Source organism: Nerophis lumbriciformis, linkage group LG19 (assembly GCF_033978685.3).
Source record: "Nerophis lumbriciformis linkage group LG19, RoL_Nlum_v2.1, whole genome shotgun sequence".
NCBI lineage: Eukaryota > Metazoa > Chordata > Actinopteri > Syngnathiformes > Syngnathidae > Nerophis > Nerophis lumbriciformis.
The window spans coordinates 6,965,744-6,987,282 of NC_084566.2; the positions used below are offsets into that span (position 1 = coordinate 6,965,744).

The 21,539-nt window shown below is 38.5% G+C and overlaps 1 protein-coding gene across 2 annotated transcripts in view; it reads right to left on the minus strand.

Annotated features, from left to right (window-relative positions):
* The window catches only part of mgarpa (mitochondria localized glutamic acid rich protein a), a 46,123-nt gene extending 28,087 nt beyond the window's left edge, over positions 1-18,036 (minus strand). Inside the window, exons 1-4 of one of the 2 annotated variants that reach the window (XM_061979631.2) lie at positions 17,809-18,035; positions 6,058-6,158; positions 2,212-2,317; positions 349-369 (exon numbers count right to left, since the gene is read on the minus strand). In XM_061979631.2, coding sequence (XP_061835615.1) covers positions 349-369; positions 2,212-2,317; positions 6,058-6,158; positions 17,809-17,884 — 304 coding nt within the window. In that variant the 5' untranslated portion in view covers positions 17,885-18,035. Of the gene's footprint in view, positions 1-348; positions 370-2,211; positions 2,318-6,057; positions 6,159-17,808 lie in introns of both variants that reach the window. The other variant, XM_061979632.2, reaches the window with a different exon arrangement.
* Between the last annotated feature and the right edge of the window lie 3,503 nt (positions 18,037-21,539).

The following is a 21,539-nucleotide window of genomic DNA, read 5'->3' on the forward strand; positions in this document are numbered from 1 at the left end:
ATAGATTAATCCCATTACATGCATTGTTAGCTGCCTCATACTAGCAGTTTTTCGATATTTAGAACACAGTGTGTGCTCTTGTCTCACATAAGGATTGCGGATGATAAGCAAAATTTAAAACAAGTGCTTTTTAAGACCTTAAATTCAAATTATTAGATTTTGGACATTTTAAAGCTTTTCAAGACATTATGGGTACCCTATTTATGTTCATATACAAATTTGGGATTTCTGTCATACATAGACTTTTAGTCAGATTTTCACGCACACTTTTTTGGAAGTAGTCTCAGAACATTCGGTTGTCAGGTAACAAACAAACATAGCATATTTAATCTTTCCAATTTAACTTACCATCCTCATCATCATTCTTGCCTGTAAAAAAATAGACAAAGAGTCAGCGTTTTCTGAATCGGACAGTGACAGTATTGTAAATGCATTTCTTTTCATGACACACGAGCACAGTACAATTGTAAACACATGACCATGTGGAGAGAATATAATGTAAGAAGGGAAAAAGGGGCAACTTTTGTTAAGATTTAACAAAAGTAAAAGTGAATAAAAGCTGAACTTGCTTTGAATTATTGCTGTTATTTGTAATTATAAAAAAAAAAATTAAGGTAAGAAAATAAAATCATAACTCGAAATATTTGTGAAAACATTTAAGATTTTGTTTTAGGCCATATCACCCAGCCCTATTTTAAAGTGATTCATTGTAATTTAATTAGATGCAATGCAAATAGGTTTATGACAGGAATTAGGGCTGAACGTTTTAAAAAAAAAAAAAAAAAAAAAAAAAATACCCTGTAATAGCGGGTGCGATTTTATTCAGTTTTTATCTATAACACATAATAAAAAAATGTAATAGGACCAACTACATATTCTATCTGTAGGTTGAGCCTATTTGTTGGAATTAGGTCAGATTCAAAGGATACAACATAATAAGTCTCTGGCTTTCCCTTGCACATTTAAGTAATTTAACTGGCTCAGCAATGTTATCCATGTTGGTACTTTAAAATTCTGGGGGTACTGTAACTGGATGGGAGACTGTCTTACTTACCGTATTTTTCAGACTATCAGGCGCACTTAAAATAATTTCATTTTCTCAAAAACCAACAGTGCACCTTAACCCAGTGCGCCTTGTGTATGAATTATTTTTAGTTGTGCTGACCTTGAAGCAAGTTTTGTATGGTACATTGTATAATGAGAAGTGTAACTAGTTGATGCCAGTCACACATAAGAGATATGTATGGACTGCAGGTTGATAAAGCCTGTTCGATAAATGACTCTAGCAAGCAACGGTAAGACCAAAACTTTGATGTTTTATTGAGAAAATAGAACATTACACACGCCGCTCAAAAATCTGGCCAAATGTTTCAGTAAGACAATCTATCAAGCCGCACCGCTTGATGGATATCGAAACAGTCCCTCAACTGCTCACATGCCCCCTCTGTCCACTTCAACACACCTCTCCTTTGTGGTGGCTGTTTTTTCACCACAGGGATGTCATGTAGCAGAAGATGAACAAGGTTGTGATCAGAGCATCCAAGAGGGGGCAGTGGGGTGGCTGTGTATGCGTCCTTGACATTAGCACACAGCAAGTCCAAAGTTTTACTGCCCCTTGTGTGGCACTTCACATACAGTGTGAAGGTGGGCAGGATGCACAACACTGTGGAGGCCCTGTGTAGCTCCTTCAACATTAGACTATTACATCCACAGTGCAAGAAGGAGCGCTACCGCAGGTCCTTTCTACCCACAGCCATAAGACTTTACAACACACCTACGTGATCACTGTGATGTTTGATTTTTTCGTGGTGTGCAATACGGATGTTAGTGTTTTTTGTTGTATTTTATCTTCTATCTATACATATTAGTGAGCAATATGTAGTATTTATTAAAACATTTTATTTTGTCATTACGCTTTACATCTGTTACTGTATGTAAAAACTAGCACTGCAACAATGTGATTTCCCGATTGTGGGATAAAAAAAAAAAGTCTATCCTATCCCTCAAAATTGATCGGGAATCTCTGTGAGAGTGATACTATTTTGATCATATCTATTTACTCGCAAACTGTGTAAGTCTTTCGGTGTTATAAATCAGATCTATATGATAACAGCTTTAATATAGAAGCAACTTGTTTTTCCACTCTACTGGTACTTTAAGCTTAGGGGAAGTGAATTTGCGATTATTTTTTGGGCCTTAAGAAGTACTTACTCTGAGGAGGGCATGGTTTGGGAACCCACTGTTCCTTGCTTCTAGCACTGATTTCCTCAATGCGATCTTTGTACCTGGCATTGTCAGTGGACACAGTCTTGTATACCTGAGGAGAGAAATCATAATCGTCTTACTTTTGTAATGTTTGAAAATGTCTCATATGGATCATGCAGGCTTTTCCCCAGATTGCCAATATACCCGTGGCGCCTAGGGGCGTGGTCAATATGACATCAAATAATTTGCATAATCGGTGAATGCAAATATTTTATTTTAAATGGCTAAAAACATGTACATTTAAAAACACATCTATTTTATGATTGATTGATTGATTGAAACTATGATTACTCATTTTATACACATTTTTCAAAATAAAGAAAATTATATAATTAGATCAAATGTGCATTTAAAGAGTTAAAAAAGGGGGGGAAACATGACATATTTGCTATTTTTATTTAGGACTGAAATTGATAAAGATATTTGTATCAAAAAAGTTGAATATATGAATCTAAAAACGTTTGACTTAACTTTTTCGTCTTCTACTAAATTGGGCTAAAATTATTTCCCTGTGAATAGTTGACATTTCAAAGAATTTTAAATGAAATACTAGAATTAAATGTTAAAAAAAATCTCTTTGAAAAAAATAATTCCATTTGGAATAACAACCAAAGTTATCGTCAAACATAGAGCAAATATTTACCTGAAAGGACAAAAAAGTTCCCAATATACTGTAAGGGTTAAACAAGAGAACAATTTGATACTCTTATTTGAATATTTTCATTTACTGCAAATTATTTTCATCCAAGTGTTAAAATGGTGGTTTTATTTTCAGTGTGTGACTGTGTTTAGGCACACTCCCTGCAATACTGTACCAAACAGCGTTAATTCCTAAATAGTAAATTACATTTTTGTCACAGCTCAGAAATTAAGTTGACAGTTGACATTCCACTTGCATGCAGATTTTTTGACTGATTTATTTCTAATCCGTAATGGTGGTGGAAACTGGAAAGACAATATCATTAAAAAAAACTGTCACTGTCCAAACACTGGACCAACATTGACCGCAAAGGATGTTCAGTATTGAAACTGTGGTTCAATTTGATGGGGTGAATGAAGCCAGGTTTACAGCTATGTTGTGACATGTTGTTATTATGCTGTTTGTTACTTATGTTATGTTGCAGATATTTAAAATAGTTTTGTCAATTTGTTCTGGCCTGAAATAAAGAAGCCCTTTGAAACATATATTTGTCTTTGTGTGTTGTATGTAGACCACATTGCTTAGCAGAGTTCAGTGATGCAAATGCATGTCAAGCTGATCAACAGATTGTATTATTATCCAATGCAATAACAGTATTGAAATGTGACTGTATTATGATGATAGTATATATGATAGTATATACAGGTAAAAGCCAGTAAATTAGAATATTTTGAAAAACTTGATTTATTTCAGTAATTGCATTCAAAAGGTGTAACTTGTACATTATATTTATTCATTGCACACAGACTGATGCATTCAAATGTTTATTTCATTTAATTTTGATGATTTGAAGTGGCAACAAATGAAAATCCAAAATTCCGTGTGTCACAAAATTAGAATATTACTTAAGGCTAATACAAAAAAGGGATTTTTAGAAATGTTGGCCAACTGAAAAGTATGAAAATGAAAAATATGAGCATGTACAATACTCAATACTTGGTTGGAGCTCCTTTTGCCTCAATTACTGCGTTAATGCGGCGTGGCATGGAGTCGATGAGTTTCTGGCACTGCTCAGGTGTTATGAGAGCCCAGGTTGCTCTGATAGTGGCCTTCAACTCTTCTGCCTTTTTGGGTCTGGCATTCTGCATCTTCCTTTTCACAATACCCCACAGATTTTCTATGGGGCTAAGGTCAGGGGAGTTGGCGGGCCAATTTAGAACAGAAATACCATGGTCCGTAAACCATGCACGGGTAGATTTTGCGCTGTGTGCAGGCGCCAAGTCCTGTTGGAACTTGAAATCTCCATCTCCATAGAGCAGGTCAGCAGCAGGAAGCATGAAGTGCTCTAAAACTTGCTGGTAGACGGCTGCGTTGACCCTGGATCTCAGGAAACAGAGTGGACCGACACCAGCAGATGACATGGCACCCCAAACCATCACTGATGGTGGAAACTTTACACTAGACTTCAGGCAACGTGGATCCTGTGCCTCTCCTGTCTTCCTCCAGACTCTGGGACCTCGATTTCCAAAGGAAATGCAAAATTTGCTTTCGTCAGAAAACATGACTTTGGACCACTCAGCAGCAGTCCAGCTGGTGTCGGTCCACTCTGTTTCCTGAGATCCAGGGTCAACGCAGCCGTCGACCAGCAAGTTTTAGAGCACTTCATGCTTCCTGCTGCTGACCTGCTCTATGGAGATGGAGATTTCAAGTTCCAACAGGACTTGGCGCCTGCACACAGCGCAAAATCTACCCGTGCCTGGTTTACGGACTCCATGCCACGCCGCATTAACGCAGTAATTGAGGCAAAAGGACCTCCAACCAAGTATTGAGTATTGTACATGCTCATATTTTTCATTTTCATACTTTTCAGTTGGCCAACATTTCTAAAAATCCCTTTTTTGTATTAGCCTTAAGTAATATTCTAATTTTGTGACACACGGAATTTTGGATTTTCATTTGTTGCCACTTCAAATCATCAAAATTAAATGAAATAAACATTTGAATGCATCAGTCTGTGTGCAATGAATAAATATAATGTACAAGTTACACCTTTTGAATGCAATTACTGAAATAAATCAAGTTTTTCAAAATATTCTAATTTACTGGCTTTTACCTGTATCTGTATCATGAATCAATTTAAGTGGACCCCGACTTAAACAAGTTGAAAAACTTATTCGGGTGTTACCATTTAGTGGTCAATTGTACGGACGATGTACTTCACTGTGCAACCTACTAATAAAAGTCTCAATCAATCAATCAATCAAGGCTAAAAGGACATTAATGGAAGCCTTAAAAAAAAAAATTTATATATAACTATACATTATATGTATAATGGGCGTCACGGTGGAAGAGGGGTTAGTGCATCTGCCTCACAATACGAAGGTCCTGAGTAGTCTTGGGTTCAATCCCGGGCTCGGGATCTTTCTGTGTGGAGTTTGCATGTTCTCCCCGTGACTGCGTGGGTTCCCTACGGGTACTCCGGCTTCCTCCCACTTCCAAAGACATGCACCTGGGGATAGGTTGATTGGCAACACTAAATTGGCCCTAGTGTGTGAATGTGAGTGTGAATGTTGTCTGTCTATCTGTGTTGGTCCTGCGATGAGGTGGCGACTTGTCCAGGGTGTACCCCGCCTTCCGCCCGATTGTAGCTGAGATAGGCTCCAGCGCCCCCCGCGACCCCAAAAGGGAATAAGCGGTAGAAAATGGATGGATATATGTATAATGTATTTATATTATTCACATGTGAATAATGCTGTATAATAGACTATATTTATATTATTCACATGTGAATAATGCTGTATAATAGACTGTATTTATATCATTCACATGTAAAAAAAAATACCTATGTGTTTATTGTCTATTGTGAGCGAACTGTGGTGCTGAATTTCCCCCAGGGATCAATAAAGTACTCACTATTCTATTGTAAAACAGTGGCTGTACAACTAATTAAAATATCTCTGGAACAGATTTTGGGAGTGACAATGCTTCCCGGAAGAAGAGGTTCTTCTAGATTTATTATTTCGCAATCTGAAGAACTTGGAACTCAACCTGCGTCCTAGATTGTGTTTGAATTTAGAGGTATAATTGGGTTCATTTTCGGGCCCCTAAACAACTATGTTGAAAATACAAAGCAATAAAATACTATAACTCACGTATGTTACAGCACCAACAAAGGCTCCACCACACAGCACAGCGTAAACTATGTTTTCTCCAGAGCCACCAGGCATAGATGACATTTGCCTCCGTTGCAAACCTGGAAAGACAAAAGACACAAAATGAAAATGAATAAACAATCACACAAAACTACTTGATATGGCATGAGCATCCCCCACCCCATTTTTAAAGAATGTGTTTGGAGTTCGACATATATATCTCAGTTAGTTTTCCCAATCTGTAAACTGTCTGGGATGAATATCAAGTGCATTGACACCAAGATCTAAATTACAAAATGGAAAACAGAGAAAAACATGACATTGTTAGGGTGTAAAACAGCATTAATTGACACAGTTCGTATAAAGAGCAAACACATTGATTATGATCAAGATAGAATATGTCAAACTACTTTTCTCATAACTATATAGATGGAAATAATAACTGACACAAAATGGCATTCAATCTACATTTTGTAAATATTTTGGTAGCAGTTCCGATTTGTTATTTGTTTTAAATCGCTGCTATTTTGAGTTTGTTCTTTGTTTATATAAAAAATATATACTTTATTTTCACCAGAACTTTGCCGGTCCTTATCTTTAAAAGGGAAACTGCACTTGTTTGGAATTTTGACTATCACTTACAATCCCCATGTAAGACAAGAACACATACAGTACGTCTTTCTTTTTTTATGCATTCTAATCTGTAAAAGATGGCAAGTCTGAGGTGGCTAACAATGCAGCTAATGGGAGTACTACATTTTTCCCACAAAGCCCTCTAAAAGAAACATCCAAAAACCGCCAGCAACACTACATTTAAATCTTGTGACCTGAATATTAAGCAAGTATTAGTATCGTTATTATAAGCGCTGACGTTTGGAAACTACAGTACTTTTAGCGGCGCCATGATCACAGAGAGCTAACCAGCCTATAAAGCACTACTGACATACTGAGCAGCTGCTTAATTCTTTATCTAAATGGGAAGTTATAAACATCCCGTCAGTCGGCATCGCAGTTAAGGCTGAAACGACGCGTCGACGTAGTCGACGTCATCGGTTACGTAAATATGTCGACGCCGTTTTTGTGCGTCGGCGCGTCGCATATTTACGTCACACTACTGTCATGGCGGAGCGCAAAGCAGACGATGCGAGCGAGGGGAAAAAAGCACGCCAAAAGTCGTCAAAAGTGTCGGAGTATTTCAATAAACGGCCTAATAATGTTGTTGTATGCACACTGTGTCGAGCGGAAATGGCCTATCATAGCAGCACAACGGCTATGAACGAACATTTGAAAAGAAAACCCCTGACAGCGTTCTTGCCATCACCATCAACTAGTCAATCGTCCGCGTGCGTATACGTTGTCATTATTACACAAAAACATGAATGTGTCATTTGTATCTGCATTGTAAATTCATAAACTAAAGCACCGTTTGCTCTGAGAGGCGCGTTTGGCGTGCCTGTTCAGTGTTTACAAAGACGCGCTCCTCTTTAACGCTGTGGAGAGGCGGCGGCGGCGAGCGAGCGGCGAGGCGGGGCGCGCCGGGAGCGACGCCGCAAGAGACAGGGGACGACGAGCGAGCGAGGAAGAGGAGCTGAAAAGCGAGGAAAGAAAGAGAAAAGAGTTGGAACCTGGCAAAGCCGTCTGGCGTTCAGTCTGTCGGTCCTGAAAGAACCCCACGGCACAAGACGTGTCACAAACGCTAACGTTAATTAGTTGTGCAAATACCTTTTACAACATTAACAGTTACATATACTATGTACAAACCAACAATTAACTTTCACTTTAATCATACTATCATTGTTGTGTTATTAAGCAAAATAAGCAATACTTTTACTTTTGTTGAAATGTTTACACTGTACACTTTTTTGTATTGGATGTTTAGCTTTATTTTTGCACATTTTAGCAAATAAGCAATACTTTTACTTTTGTTGAAATGTTTACACTTGTTACAGAATATTTCCGTTTTGCACTTTTTTGTATTGGATGTTTATCTTTATTTTTGCACATTTTAAAGCAAAATAAGCAATACTTTTACTTTTTAAATGCTTATACTATTCCAGAATATTAAGATTTGCACTGGATGTTTACTTTTATATTTGCACATTAAAAAGCAAATAAGCTACTTTTAATTTTGTTAAATGTTAAAAGTTTTAAATGTTTACATTGTTACAGAATATTTTGTCATGTTGTTGTCAATGTTGACTGAGTGGCCATACTTTTTTTTTTGTAAATAAAAGCCATGCCTTTTGAAAAAACTGGCCTACATTTATTTTTTCCTCTTCATTTTAAATAAAAAAAATAATCGGTAAAAGGAAAAATAATCTATAGATTAATCGAAAAAATAATCTATAGATTAACCGATTAATCGAAAAAAATAATCTATAGATTAATCGATAGAAAAATAATCGTTAGCTGCAGCCCTAATCGCAGTGAGAGCAGACAGTGTACAGAAAATAGTTGTTTTATTATGATCGTAGTTTATATTTCTTTTTTAGCACTTAGCAATACTGCTACATGATGCTAAATATGTCACTAAAGCTGGATCTGTTTAGCACACAGCTTCTAAAACTTGTAGATCATCCTTCGTACATTAAGTCTCAAAATATAAGGTTCTGGATCATCTTTTGTCCCAAAGTAGTCTTTGTTGGCACCCATGAAGTTTGCCATGATTAGTAACAGTTGTTGTTGAAGAAAATAAACATTGTGATGTGTCTGTGAAATTAATACCCCGCAGTATGCTTAAAATTACCATAATATGTTATTATTACATGTTATTATGAATGTGCCTGTTAAAACATTAAATATATACTTACAGCATGTATATAAAACGTTGTTGGAAGTTTTTGTATGTTTTTTAGGCACTTTACAGGCTGAACAGACGCAATGACTTCCAATACTTCCATTGTTAGCTGACATTTGCTAGCATTCATTTACGACATAGAATGCATAAAAAATAAATAAAATACATGTGTGCTTGTCTCACATACGAATTGTAATTAACAGGAAACATTTCCAAAAAAAGTGCTGTTCCTCTTTAAATTAACAAAAGTGTAATAGTTGTTTTTATTTTGTAGCAGCCTAATGAGCAGCACATTTACAGTATAAATAAATACTTCTGAATGGAATAATAATGTTTATTGTTAGTTAGCACATGCCTACAAATGTCTCAAGCGAAATTTAAAGCCAATGGCAAAATTAGACCTACTGAATAATTTGTAGGGGAACATTCTCTAATTCAATTGAAGGACTAATCGTTAAGCGAGTCAATGATCAGGTGACTGTCAAAATAGTCCTTAATTGCAGCCCTAATGAACGGTGCTTACTGCCATTATTTTAAGATCAGATGCAATAGACAGACTACAGATGACTTTTATTCATCCGTGTCATTAACTCCGAAGGAGTTCCACACTGCATGCACGTTCTTGTCTTATTCAAAATATTGGCGGCTGCCTCCTAATTTAAATTGTGACATAATTTACCGCTGCGGTAAATTGGACATTACATTGGATTTTACTGATTGCATATTTGTTACATTTTTTGGGGGATCCCATTGGTTTCAATCAGATCGGTGGAAATCCTACATATAACTAGTGTTAGGTATCATACCGTTAGATAAAAACGGCTTTAATAACAAGAGATATCTAATTAATGACTTTTACGTACGTTTGATAGAACGTGGCACGCTACTTTTGATGTGGTTGTATGTGGTCAGAAGTACAGCATGTTCAATTTAGGAAGTCTCTTTTATCTAATGCAAGCAACAGCCACCCAATGAACTTGATATCCTATATTAACTAGCGCTAACACGAAACAGTCACTGCCCGCAAACTGCCGATGCTGAGCTAACAAACAGCTGCTAAATACTGTCCTGAACTATGGCTGACATCACTGTCACTTGGCAACGCCTTTTAAAAGGGACACACTCTGCTCTCATGGAACATCAGTCAGCTGCATTTTTTAAGTAACACATTGATTACATTCCCTAGTAACTAATTACATTTATTAAACAATGATTATTGTATCAGCAATTCCATAATTTTTTTGCAAAAGTAACAAGTAACTGGAGTTATTACATTTATAAAAATATTTGCCTAACACTGCATACAACCTCCACATATCTTTAACCTATTCAGAGTTGCAGCATTCTGACACGACTCCCTACCCCTCTTACGCAACATGTAATCCACTCAGGTCTAAGGTTGTGCACAGGAAAAGATGATGCACTTTAAGAACAGTAGAGGAGATTCAGGTCACAAGATTAAGCCATGATATCCTGTGGTTTAGGTTATCTCCACACGAACACAGCTAATTTTAAAACTCATTATATGCCTTTTTACCTTTCGTCCAAACATAAGCAACGTATTTTGTAGACCTCTACAAGTACAATTTGGTCCATCACAAATGGAATTGGGGCTACTTTTTGGCACTTGCTCATAAAAACATTAAAGCGCACCTGGTCTTCCAGAGAATAGGAAGACAGAGCAGAAGGGATCAGTGTTTCAAACTGAACAACTTTGTCGCCATATTTACTGTGTTGTCAGACCGCTTTAGATACTTCTTAAGGCATTGAATCAATCGTAACTGGACTGTTCAGCTTAGGGCGGGGATAGGCTCCAGCCCCCCCGCTACCCCAAGAGGGACAAGCGGAAGTGCTGGGCGATAAAACGATATCAATATATATCGCAATAGTAAATTATATCAATAAAGAATGCATTTGACAAAACGTTCAATTTTTTTTTTCTTTCTATGTCAGAAGAAACCAGGAGTTGCTAAGTAAGTTTGGTTGCATGAACTAAGGCACTAGCGCTCTGGTTACCGAGCAATTCAGGAAATGACCACTGATCAGTGGGAGTGATATGCTAACAGCCAATCAGGTAACAGTATCAACTATCAAGTATGGTTGCGCCATCTTGTTGTCTCACAATTGATTCTTCTTCTTGAGTGTGAAGAGAAACAAACTGTATGCTGCACAGCAAAAAAAATTGTCGATAAAACAGGAAAAGTCACTTTGACAGTATGGCAGGACTTTTTTTTTTTTTTTTTAAAGGACCGTAGTCAGATCAATGTGGACCACCTAAGCCGTGCTCACCCGAGCACAGCCCTAACTTCCTGGCACTAAACTTGCAGAAAATACTTCTTCTCAAATTTCTCTCTTTACATTTTCACACTTTGCACTATTTTGTTACACTTTATTAGGAATTTCTTACATACTGTATTTCTTGTTTCTGCACCTTAATTTCAGTTATTATTAGGTGTGATTGTATAATTTCCTTAACATTGATTGTTTTCCATGGTTGTGTTGACATTTCCTTTATGTTCTGCCTTGATTGCTGAGGGAATTATAATCAGAGGAAGGTTACATTTTAAATTAAACTGATTTCATTTAAAAATATTTTTCATATGGGCCCTCGTAACAAGTTTGTGTACGCACAAAAACCTGTCTTAAGCCCTTTTTTACGGCGATGTTTAGATGTATCAAGACTGACGATGTGGAAATGGGCGCTGCCTCACGACAACATTTCTACAGGCTGTGGATACTTTAGTAACACACACAGGAGATGCTGGGTAACAGTTCACATAAAAAAATGCCAAATTGTCCTACTCAGACTGACTGATGTGCCCATCAGGTACATATGAACAATATGTTTAATTGTAAAAGATTTTAAACAAATCCATCCATCCTCTACCGCAATTGTCCCTCTGGATTGCAATGGGGTTATTGTGGGGGGTTTCTACAAGGAACTGTAATCTGACTCATGTGAGCAACTGTATAAACACATTTTGTTATAAGTTACAAAAAATATTTTACATTTGGGGTGATCAGAGTCACCCACCTCTTAGCCTTTGTTCAGAATTTGTCACTGTTCATAAAGGGGTGCCTCAGGGATCTGTATTAGGGCCCATCTTATTTATCTTATACATCAATGATCTCAAACAACATTTCTCTGATGCTAATATGCTGATGATACAATTATTTATTGCTCTGGATCATCTGTTGAACAAGCTGTTAATTCCCTGCAGTAAGCTTTTGTCGCTGTGCAGAATACACTTATTGACTTAAAACAGGTTCTCAATGCTGACAAGACAAAACTTATGCTGTTTTCCCAAACATAGGAAGGTGCCTCAAACTCCCCCGGGAGTGTCCACTCTTGAAGGGAATGTCATAAAAGTGGTGCATGAATATAAATACCTTGGTGTTTTAATTGATGACTCTCTCACTTTTAAACCTTTTATTGATGAACTGGTGAAGAAACTAAAACTTAAATTGGGGTTCCGTAATAAGATATGTTTTTCTTTTGGTGTTTAAAAAGTGCCTGGTCTCTGCCACATGTTATATGAATGCTACTCGTTCCTGTCTTCAGATGGTGGGCTGTGTTTACCATGCTTCTTTGAGGTTCATCACAAACTGTAGAGGCATGACACCACTGTAAATTAAACTCTCGGGTGGAATGGCCTTCTCTGTCCATTAGGAGACATTGTCATTAGTACATTTTTAATTACAAGGCTCTTCTGGGACTTTTGCCCGAATACATGTGTGCATTGATTTCACAGACAAGTACGAACTCTTATGCACTGAGATCCAACGATCAGCTGTTGCTCTTTGTCTCTTTTGCTCGCACTGAGCTAGGGAAAAAAGCTTTTGTCTATGCAGCTCCTTATGCTTGGAACATGCTACAAAGAGACTGGAAGCTGACTGAATTTTTATCTTTAAATGCTTTTAAATCTAAACTGGGAGCGTTTGAAGGAGCCTCACTTATCTGTAACTGTTTTACTTGATGTTCATCCTGTCATTTTAATGTGTAATGTGAATGTCATTTTATGTGTAACTCTGCTGCCTCTTGGCCGGGACTCCCTTGAAAAAGCGTTTTTTAATCTCAATGGCATTTTTTCCTGGTTAAATAAAGTTTTGAATAAAAACAATTTTTTTAAAGTAGCATGTATCATTAGCTATGTGCACATGGACACACTGCAGTTTGCTCCAAACACGAGAAAGAAGCACCTTCTACTCACTTGTGATTGGTCAGACTGTGCCGAGCTCAAGCACATGGCTATTTTCATTACAATTAGCATGCCAGGCCACGCACACGTGTGCGGCGGATTACAAGTAAATTGCAACGTAACGAATAAATGTGCTTGGATTTGTGCATGCAAACACTTTTAATATATCAGAATTTTTACTTGCCTACACCGTTTTCTGGATTTGTCCATTTTTAGTAGGAAAGCCACGCAACTCTCTTCACATGAGCCCCCTGGTCCTTATTTTCGATAGGTCATAAAATATATATACATATAATTACCAATATCGACCGATATTAGAACACTTACAGTATATCATGATAGAGTTTGCAGCAATATCGCCCAGCCGTAGTTCAGATTGTCTTAAAAGACGTTTCGCCTTTCATCCGAGCAGACTTCATCAGTTCACGCTCACTTAGATAAGACAGATCTTGTCTGTATGCTTGGTGCCGGAGCCAAAATATCTATTCTCTACAACAATGATTTTGCTCTATTGTGGTGCAAAAACAGCAGCTGTTAAGATACAAAGTAAAGATAAATGTATGTGTCATTGATGCAACTGAATGGAATTCTAATATGTTTATATATAATATATTTCAGTCTACCCCATGGCAGCTGTGGTTACAAAATGTGACTTTCCACCTTCTCGCTTTGAGTGTCAAGAAAAGCACTATATCAATCGAATCCATTATTATTATTATTATTATTATTATTAGTAGTAGTAGTAGTAGTAGTAGTAGTAGTAGTAGTAGCAGCATTATGCTTTACTTTGCATTAGGAGCTGTCGTTTTTGCACCACAGCAAAACCATTTGTGCTGAAAAAAGCACCCTTCTGTAGAGGATACTAACTGGCAGATAGGGTTGCACAAATAATTCAATTTTAATAACGATTGATTACGATAAGATATCTTGAATGTAAAGTAGCGAAACACCTGAAAAATAAGTGCTATGTACACTTCATAGTTAAACTTATTGTATAGAAGTATTATTCTAGCAAAATGATTTGCAAATGCGTATCTCAATTTGTGTGTCTGTAATCCAATTCACATGTGTGTGTACTAATGTGTGTGTGTGTCAGTGTGTGTGCAGCGTGTGCAGTTTTTAAGTTGTCTGTCTGTATAATGATTTGTCTGTGGGTAAACAAAAATCTGCCTGTGCATATTTCCTCTGTCTTTTTACACATTACTTTTTGCTCCGTTTCTGCCGTTAAAGAGTTGTGTGTCTGTATTCAGATGTGTGTATTTTTAATGCAATCTGTGTCTAAAAGTTGTGCGTGCGTAAAAAAATGTGTCCCTGTTGGGCTGTCTTTTTATACTTGACCTTTGCGAGACTTTTTGTCCGTCTGTAACTTCACCTTTCCTTTCCCTATGCTCACTACTTATCGGTCCCTTGCATAGACTCGCAAAAAACACCAAAACACTTGTTATATCGACCATATAATGGTATTATACTTGGCATCATCCATCCATCCATCCATTTTCTACCGCTTATTCCCTTTGGGGTCGCGGGGGGCGCTGGAGCCTATCTCAGCTACAATCGGGCGGAAGGCGGGGTACACCCTGGACAAGTCGCCACCTCAAATACTTGGCATCATTACTGCCTATATTTGTATCAATCTGCCCACCCTTGTTTACATTCAAGAGCTCTCACTTGCGGTTAGCATATCCTCTTACAGTGTGTAGTGTAGCATGTTTAGCTATTGCTCCATCTCCTGTGACGATACTTGTAAGAAACATTATTTATTTTTATTTATTTGCCGCCATGGAGGTGAGGATTAAGTTGCATGGCGCCATAGAGGGTTGTTAGAATGATACAGTGCGGTGAGGATGCTTTCGTATGCTTGACGCTGTCAAAACTTGCAGGACACAGCTCTTATGTCATCAACATGCATTATCACAATATAACAATAGTATTTAAAGCTCTATCGTTGGCCAAATGTATATCATTTACATCGTATATAGTGCAACCCAAGATCAAATACTTTTAGCGAGAGACTGATTTTTTATTTCCAGCCTTTTGCAAGCCACATAAATGGCCATCGGGCCTTAAGTTTGACACCTGTTACCCAAGAATGTACAACAATTCTTCTCAACAAAAGAGGAGAAATATAACCTTAGAGGAAAATCTAATTTAAAACATTTGTATGCTCGTACAACACTCAAAATCCTTAGCATATCAGTATGTAGAATGAAATTACTTAACCAAAGGAATCAAACAAAGCACCAATATGATTCAGTTTAAGAGACTGTTCAAACTACAGGTCTTCACAAAGTTCACAGAACAAGAATTATGATGAATATCTGCAACCCTTTTTTTTAATTCTATTTTTATTGAGACAAAGATTATTTATGCATTTAATATTTGCTTACTTACTATGGTATATTATTTGTTTATTATTTATTTGTCCACTGTTTTGTTACAGAGAACAAGGAAATAGGATCAAAATGCTATGGTATGAAAAGAGGTCGGATTAAATAAGCTCTGATTCTTCCTACTCCATTTCGGACGTGCTGTTATGAAACAACTGGAAATGTGTGATGAATTACATTGTATTGTATGCATGTTCGAAATAAACTGAAACTGAACTGAACCTGTGATGTAGACCAGTGGTCCCCAACCACCGGGCCACGGCCCGGTACCGGTTCGTGGATCGATTGGTACAGGGCCGCACAAGAAATAAAAAATAAAAAAATGTTATTATTATTATTATTAAATAATATAATAATAATTATAATTATTATTATTATTATTAAATCAACATAAAAAACACAAGATACACTTACAATTAGTGCACCAACCCAAAAAATCTCCCTCCCCCATTTATACTCATTCACACGCATTCACACAAAAGGGTTGTTTCTTTCGGTTATTAATATTTCTGGTTCCTACATTATATATCAATATAGATCAATACAGTCTGCAGGGATACAGTCCGTAAGCACACATGATTGTATTTTTTTTATGACAAAAAAATAAAAAATAAAAAATAAATACCACTAAAATCATAATATACCGTATTTTCCGCACTATAAGGCGCACCGGATTATTAGCCGCACCTTCTATGAATTACATATTTCATAATTTTGTCCACCAATAAGCCGCCCCGGACTATAAACCGCGCCTACGCTGCGCTAAAGTGAATGTCAAAAAAACGCTGCGCTAAAGTGAATGTCAAAAAAACAGTCAGATAGTTCAGTCAAACTTTAATAATATATTGAAAACCAGCGTTCTAACAACTCTGTCCCAAAATGTACGCAAATGTGCAATCACAAACATAGTAAAATTCAAAATGGTGTAGAGCAATAGTAACATAATGTTGCTCGAACGTTAATGTCACAACACACAAAATAAACATAGCGCTCACCTTCTGAAGTTATTCTTCATTCGTAAATCCTTCGAATTCTTCGTCTTCGGTGTCCGAATTGAAAAGTTGCGCAAGCGTGGTATCCAAAATGGCCGGTTCCGTCTCGTCGAAGTCATCGGGAGTCAGTGTCGCTGTTGTTCTGTGAATCCTGCCTTCCGGAAAGCTCGGACCACAGTTGTGACCGAAATATCTGCCCAGGCATTTACGATCCACTGGCAAATGTTGGCGTATGTCGTCCGGAGCTGTCTGCCCGTCTTAGTGAAGGTGTGTTCGCCTTCGGAGCTGTGTGAAAAAAGCCACCCGGCCTCTTCGCGTAAACTTCCCTTAACCACTCGCTCATCTTTTCTTCATCCATCCATCCCTTCGAGTTAGCTTTTATGATGGCTGGAAAGGTCTCTTTTGGCAAGGTCTTCCTTTTGAATATCACCATGGGTGGAAGTTAGCATGGCAAGCTAGAACCACAGTGAAGGATGACTTCTCATTCCCTGTGGTGCGAATATTCACCGTACGTGCTCCCGTTCCACAGTGCGGTTCACAGGAATATCAGTTGCTGTGAAATACGGTAGTAATCCGTGTGCGGATGGAGAGATTGCGTCTTTTTATGAACCGGATCCTTGTCCTTTGTAGGAGCCATTTTGTGGTCTTTACAGATGTAAACAGGAAATGAAACGTACGGTGATATCCGCGCGTTTTTTCTTCTTCTTCCGGGGGCGGGTGGTTGCTTAAAGCGCTTCCTGTTCTATGGGGGCGGGTGCTTTCCTTGGCGGTTGCTTGCGTAGAAGAAGAAGCGCTTCCTGTTCTACCGGGAAAAAAGATGGCGGCTGTTTACCGAAGTTGCGAGATCGAAACTTTATGAAAATTAATCGTAATAAAGCGCACCGGGTTATAAGGCGCACTGTTAGCTTTTGAGAAAATTTGTGGTTTTTAGGTGCGCCTTATAGTGCGGAAAATACGGTACCCCTTTAGGATGTTTAAATGCGTTTCAAAAAGCACATTTTAACCAAACTCAAGCAAAAATGTTGATTTGTGCATGATAATATACTGGCTGTTGAAGTTCTGGCAGACCCCAGGAAGCTATGGGTAACCTAAATAACGGGAGTATGGTGTTATGTAATCTTCACATTAGATGGTTGGACCACGGTCACACACCACGTGACGTGCAGTGGCAACCATGCTTCCATACAGTTGTGCGGTCAAGGTCACATTTTAACCTCACAAGGCATACTTTACCGTGGAACATTTGTACAATTGATTCCAAAGTTGTATCTGCGGTATTTAAAATGGCAAATGTGAAAGGAGAGTCCTTATATATTTTGTGGGGACAATAAAAAGTAATGAAAAGATCAGAAGTAATATTTAGTGTAGACACTCACCATTCCGCGGCAAGTTGAAGGCTGCTGTCCTCGCCAAAGGTCCACACCTTTGCCAGGCCGCTCTGCAGGAAAACATATCTTCGTTACGTGGCTGCTAGCGTGTCGTCACTGGAGACTGCCCGAGCTGGTCTGGGCCGGTATGTGTGACAGCGGAGCAATGGCGGATAACCAGAGATGAGCGAGTCGTTCAAAACTCGCGAGTCTTCAACAGACTGGCTGGAGTACAACTTGAGTCAGTAAAAGGAATCGAGTTTCCCGTCACTAAGTGCTCCTCCTTCTTTGGCTCAATGGATGGATGGAACGCAGCACATGTGGTGTGTCGCCACCTGGCGGAGGGGAGTGTGTACATTTCTGTGGGTATAAAACGTGACATTGGACTATTGCTGAAGGGATTATTATTATTATCCGAGTACAGGTAGGTTGTTGTAATGAGTAAATGATGTCTCAGTGAGTGTATGTGTATGGCACACTCACTCCCTGAATGGAAACTGCACTGATACTGTGTTAGTGTTGCTTTGTGGCTATCTGCTGGATTAAAAAAGCACTACATCTGACCTTCAAATAAAATTATTTTTTAAGATCCCCTTTAGCTGTAAACACATGAGCAGGCTTAAGACCCACTTTTTTAATTGGCTTTTACAAATATTTTCCAATTGTATTGAAGTCATTTGTACTTCACTTTTTTGCAATTAGTTATGCTAGATTTTTCTTAATTTACTATATATTTACTGTGTATATATTAGAGATGCGCGGATAGGCAATTTATCTCATCCGCAACCGCGTCAGAAAGTCGTCATCCATCCGCCATCCACCCGATGTAACGTTTGATCAGAACTGCATCCGCCCGCCATCCGCCCGTTGTTATATATCTAATATTAATAAAAATTGAAAAAAAAAGGGTGAAAACTACGCGAATTGCACCTTGTGCAGACAAGATTTTTCGATCGGACACGGAGGAATTAGCGATGTAAAAGACCACGTTGGGACAAAAAAACACAAGTCTAATGCCGTTGCTAGCGATACAAGTGGAAAACTTTCAACGTTTTTCGTCGCCCAAACAGATTCTTTGGATGTGATAAATGCCGAAGTTTTATTTACGGAGGCAATAATTGAGCATGGACTTCCAATCGCACTGGCTGATCACATGGGACAGTTAATAATGTAATGCAACCTTTAAAAATCATTACGCGGTGATCGCGATCCCAAAAATAAACTTTTCTTGCATGATAATGTCCAGAAAATTTCGCTTTATATTACTATAGAGTCCTTTTAACGAATGAGTTTGATGGTTTATCACAAACCTTAAATGAAATTCCATGGCCACCGTCCTGCTCTCTATATCAACCAGGGTGAGCTGCGCGGGCGGAGCGCGCGGAGTGACCCATGTTACGAGCCCCCGGCCACGGGGGTGGCGGGCAGGTAAGCTGCTTACCTGCTGCGCGTGACGCCGGCCGCGCGAAAGCGGACGAGGCGGGGTGTCGGTGCGGTGGGCGCTGTAGTGACCCTGGACGTGCGTCGGGCCCTTCTCGCGGATCGCCTCAGCTACGGCTCCCGGTGGGGCCCTCTCGGGGGAAGGGGCCTCGGTCCCGGACCCCGTCGAGGCGTCCCTTCTCCGCTCCGTAAAAGTGTCCATCTCTTCTTTTTTTTTCTTCTGTTGTGGCATATGCAGCAGGTGCCTGCTCGTTTTTCGTATGTGGGTAACAACATTTAACTATGTATATATATTTCCCAATTGGTTTAACTGCCACCCGCAAAAAAAAAAAAAAAAAAAAAAAAAAAAAAAAAAAAATCTAATTAATCCGCCCGACCCGACCCGCGAGCGGATAAAATCTTATTTTTTTTAATTTCATCCGCCCGATCCGCGGATAATCCGCGGACTCCGCGGTTGTGTCCGCAAACCGCGCATCTCTAGTATATATATATTAGGGATGTCCGATAATGGCTTTTTTGCCGATATCCGATATTCCGATATTGTCCAACTCATAATTACCGATACCGATATCAACCGATACCGATATATACAGTCGTGGAATTAACACATTATTATGCCTAATTTGGACAACCAGGTATGGTAAAGATAAGTTTTTTTAATTATAAAATAAAATAAGATAAATAAATTAAAAACATTTTCTTGAATAAAAAATAAAGTAAAACAATATAAAAACAGTTACATAGAAACTAGTAATTAATGAAAATGATTAAAATTAACTGTTAAAGGTTAGTACTACATGTACACCGCCTTCCGCCCGATTGTAGCTGAGATAGGCTCCAGCGCCCCCCGCGACCCCGAAAGGAATAAGCGGTAGAAAATGGATGGATGGATGGATAGTACTATTAGTGGACCAGCAGCACGCACAATCATGTGTGCTTACGGACTGTATCCCTTGCAGACTGTATTGATCTATATTGACATATAATGTAGGAACCAGAATATTTATAACAGAAAGAAACAACCCTTTTGTGTGAATGAGTGTAAATGGGGGAGGGAGGTTTTTTGGGTTGGTGCACTAATTGTAAGTGTCTCTTGTGTTTTTTATGTTGATTTATTAAAAAAAATAAAATAAAATAAAATAAATAAAAACGATACCGATAATAAAACAAACGATACCGATAATTTACGATATTATATTTTTCAAAGCATTTATCGGCCGATATTATCGGACATCTCTAATATATATATATATATATATATATATATATATATAATATTCATGTTGGATTTTATCCTTTATTCTTACAATTTTACATATTTGATTATTTACACTTTCCAGCTTTCCTCGGGATTATCGGCCATGGCTGTGGAGTTGTTTGTATCAGCGTCCTGGCGGCAGAGGTCTGGTGATCTCCTGGTGCAGATGGCTTCTGTGATAGTGTTTCTTCACCTGGCTCCTCTGTACTCAGCCATGCATTAGTTTGTGAGTGTGTGTATGATTATTGAGGATGTGGTTATTGGGGCACTGTCCATCCATCCATCCATTTTCTACCACGTGTCCCTTTTGGGGTCGCGGGGGGTGCTGGAGCCTATCTCAGCTGCATTCAGTCGGAAGGCGGGGTACAACCTGGACAAGTCGCCACCTCATCACCGGGCACTGGTTTTGTTCATTACAAAATCCTACTGGGAACGCCTTGGGATCCCCCGGGAGGAGCTGGATGAAGTGGCTCGGGAGAGGGAAGTCTGGACTTCCCTGCTTAGGCCGCTGCCCCCGCGACCCGACCTCGGATAAGCGGAAGAGGATGGATGGATGTTTTAAAGTCTGTAAATGACTTTGTGTTGCATTTCTTGTATGTATGAAAATCACTTTATAAAAGTTTGACGGATTATATCTTGAACCATGCATCATTTTTAATATTGGTTGATTGTAATGCAAAACATATCCTATTCCCTTTGAAGCCAATCTTTAAACTTATTCGACAGTGGTAACGATACCACTACCTCTGGAGCTGATGTCCCTTCATAGTCTAAATGTCAATGGAAACCCAGGATGGGTGATATGTCCAGGATGTACCTCACCTCCAACCCATAGTCTGCTGAAAAAACTTTGCAGGTTGCTTCCACCAACATGCTGTGAAACATGGGACAACTTCCACAGGAGAAGCAAGCGGTTCTGAAATTTTACACGATATTGAATATTTCAATTTCCTTCTTAAAGAACATAATCCGCATCGCTGTGATATATAAAACGTGTCGGTGCATGTGCTTAGCCTTCATGGAAACAATGGAACTGTAAAAA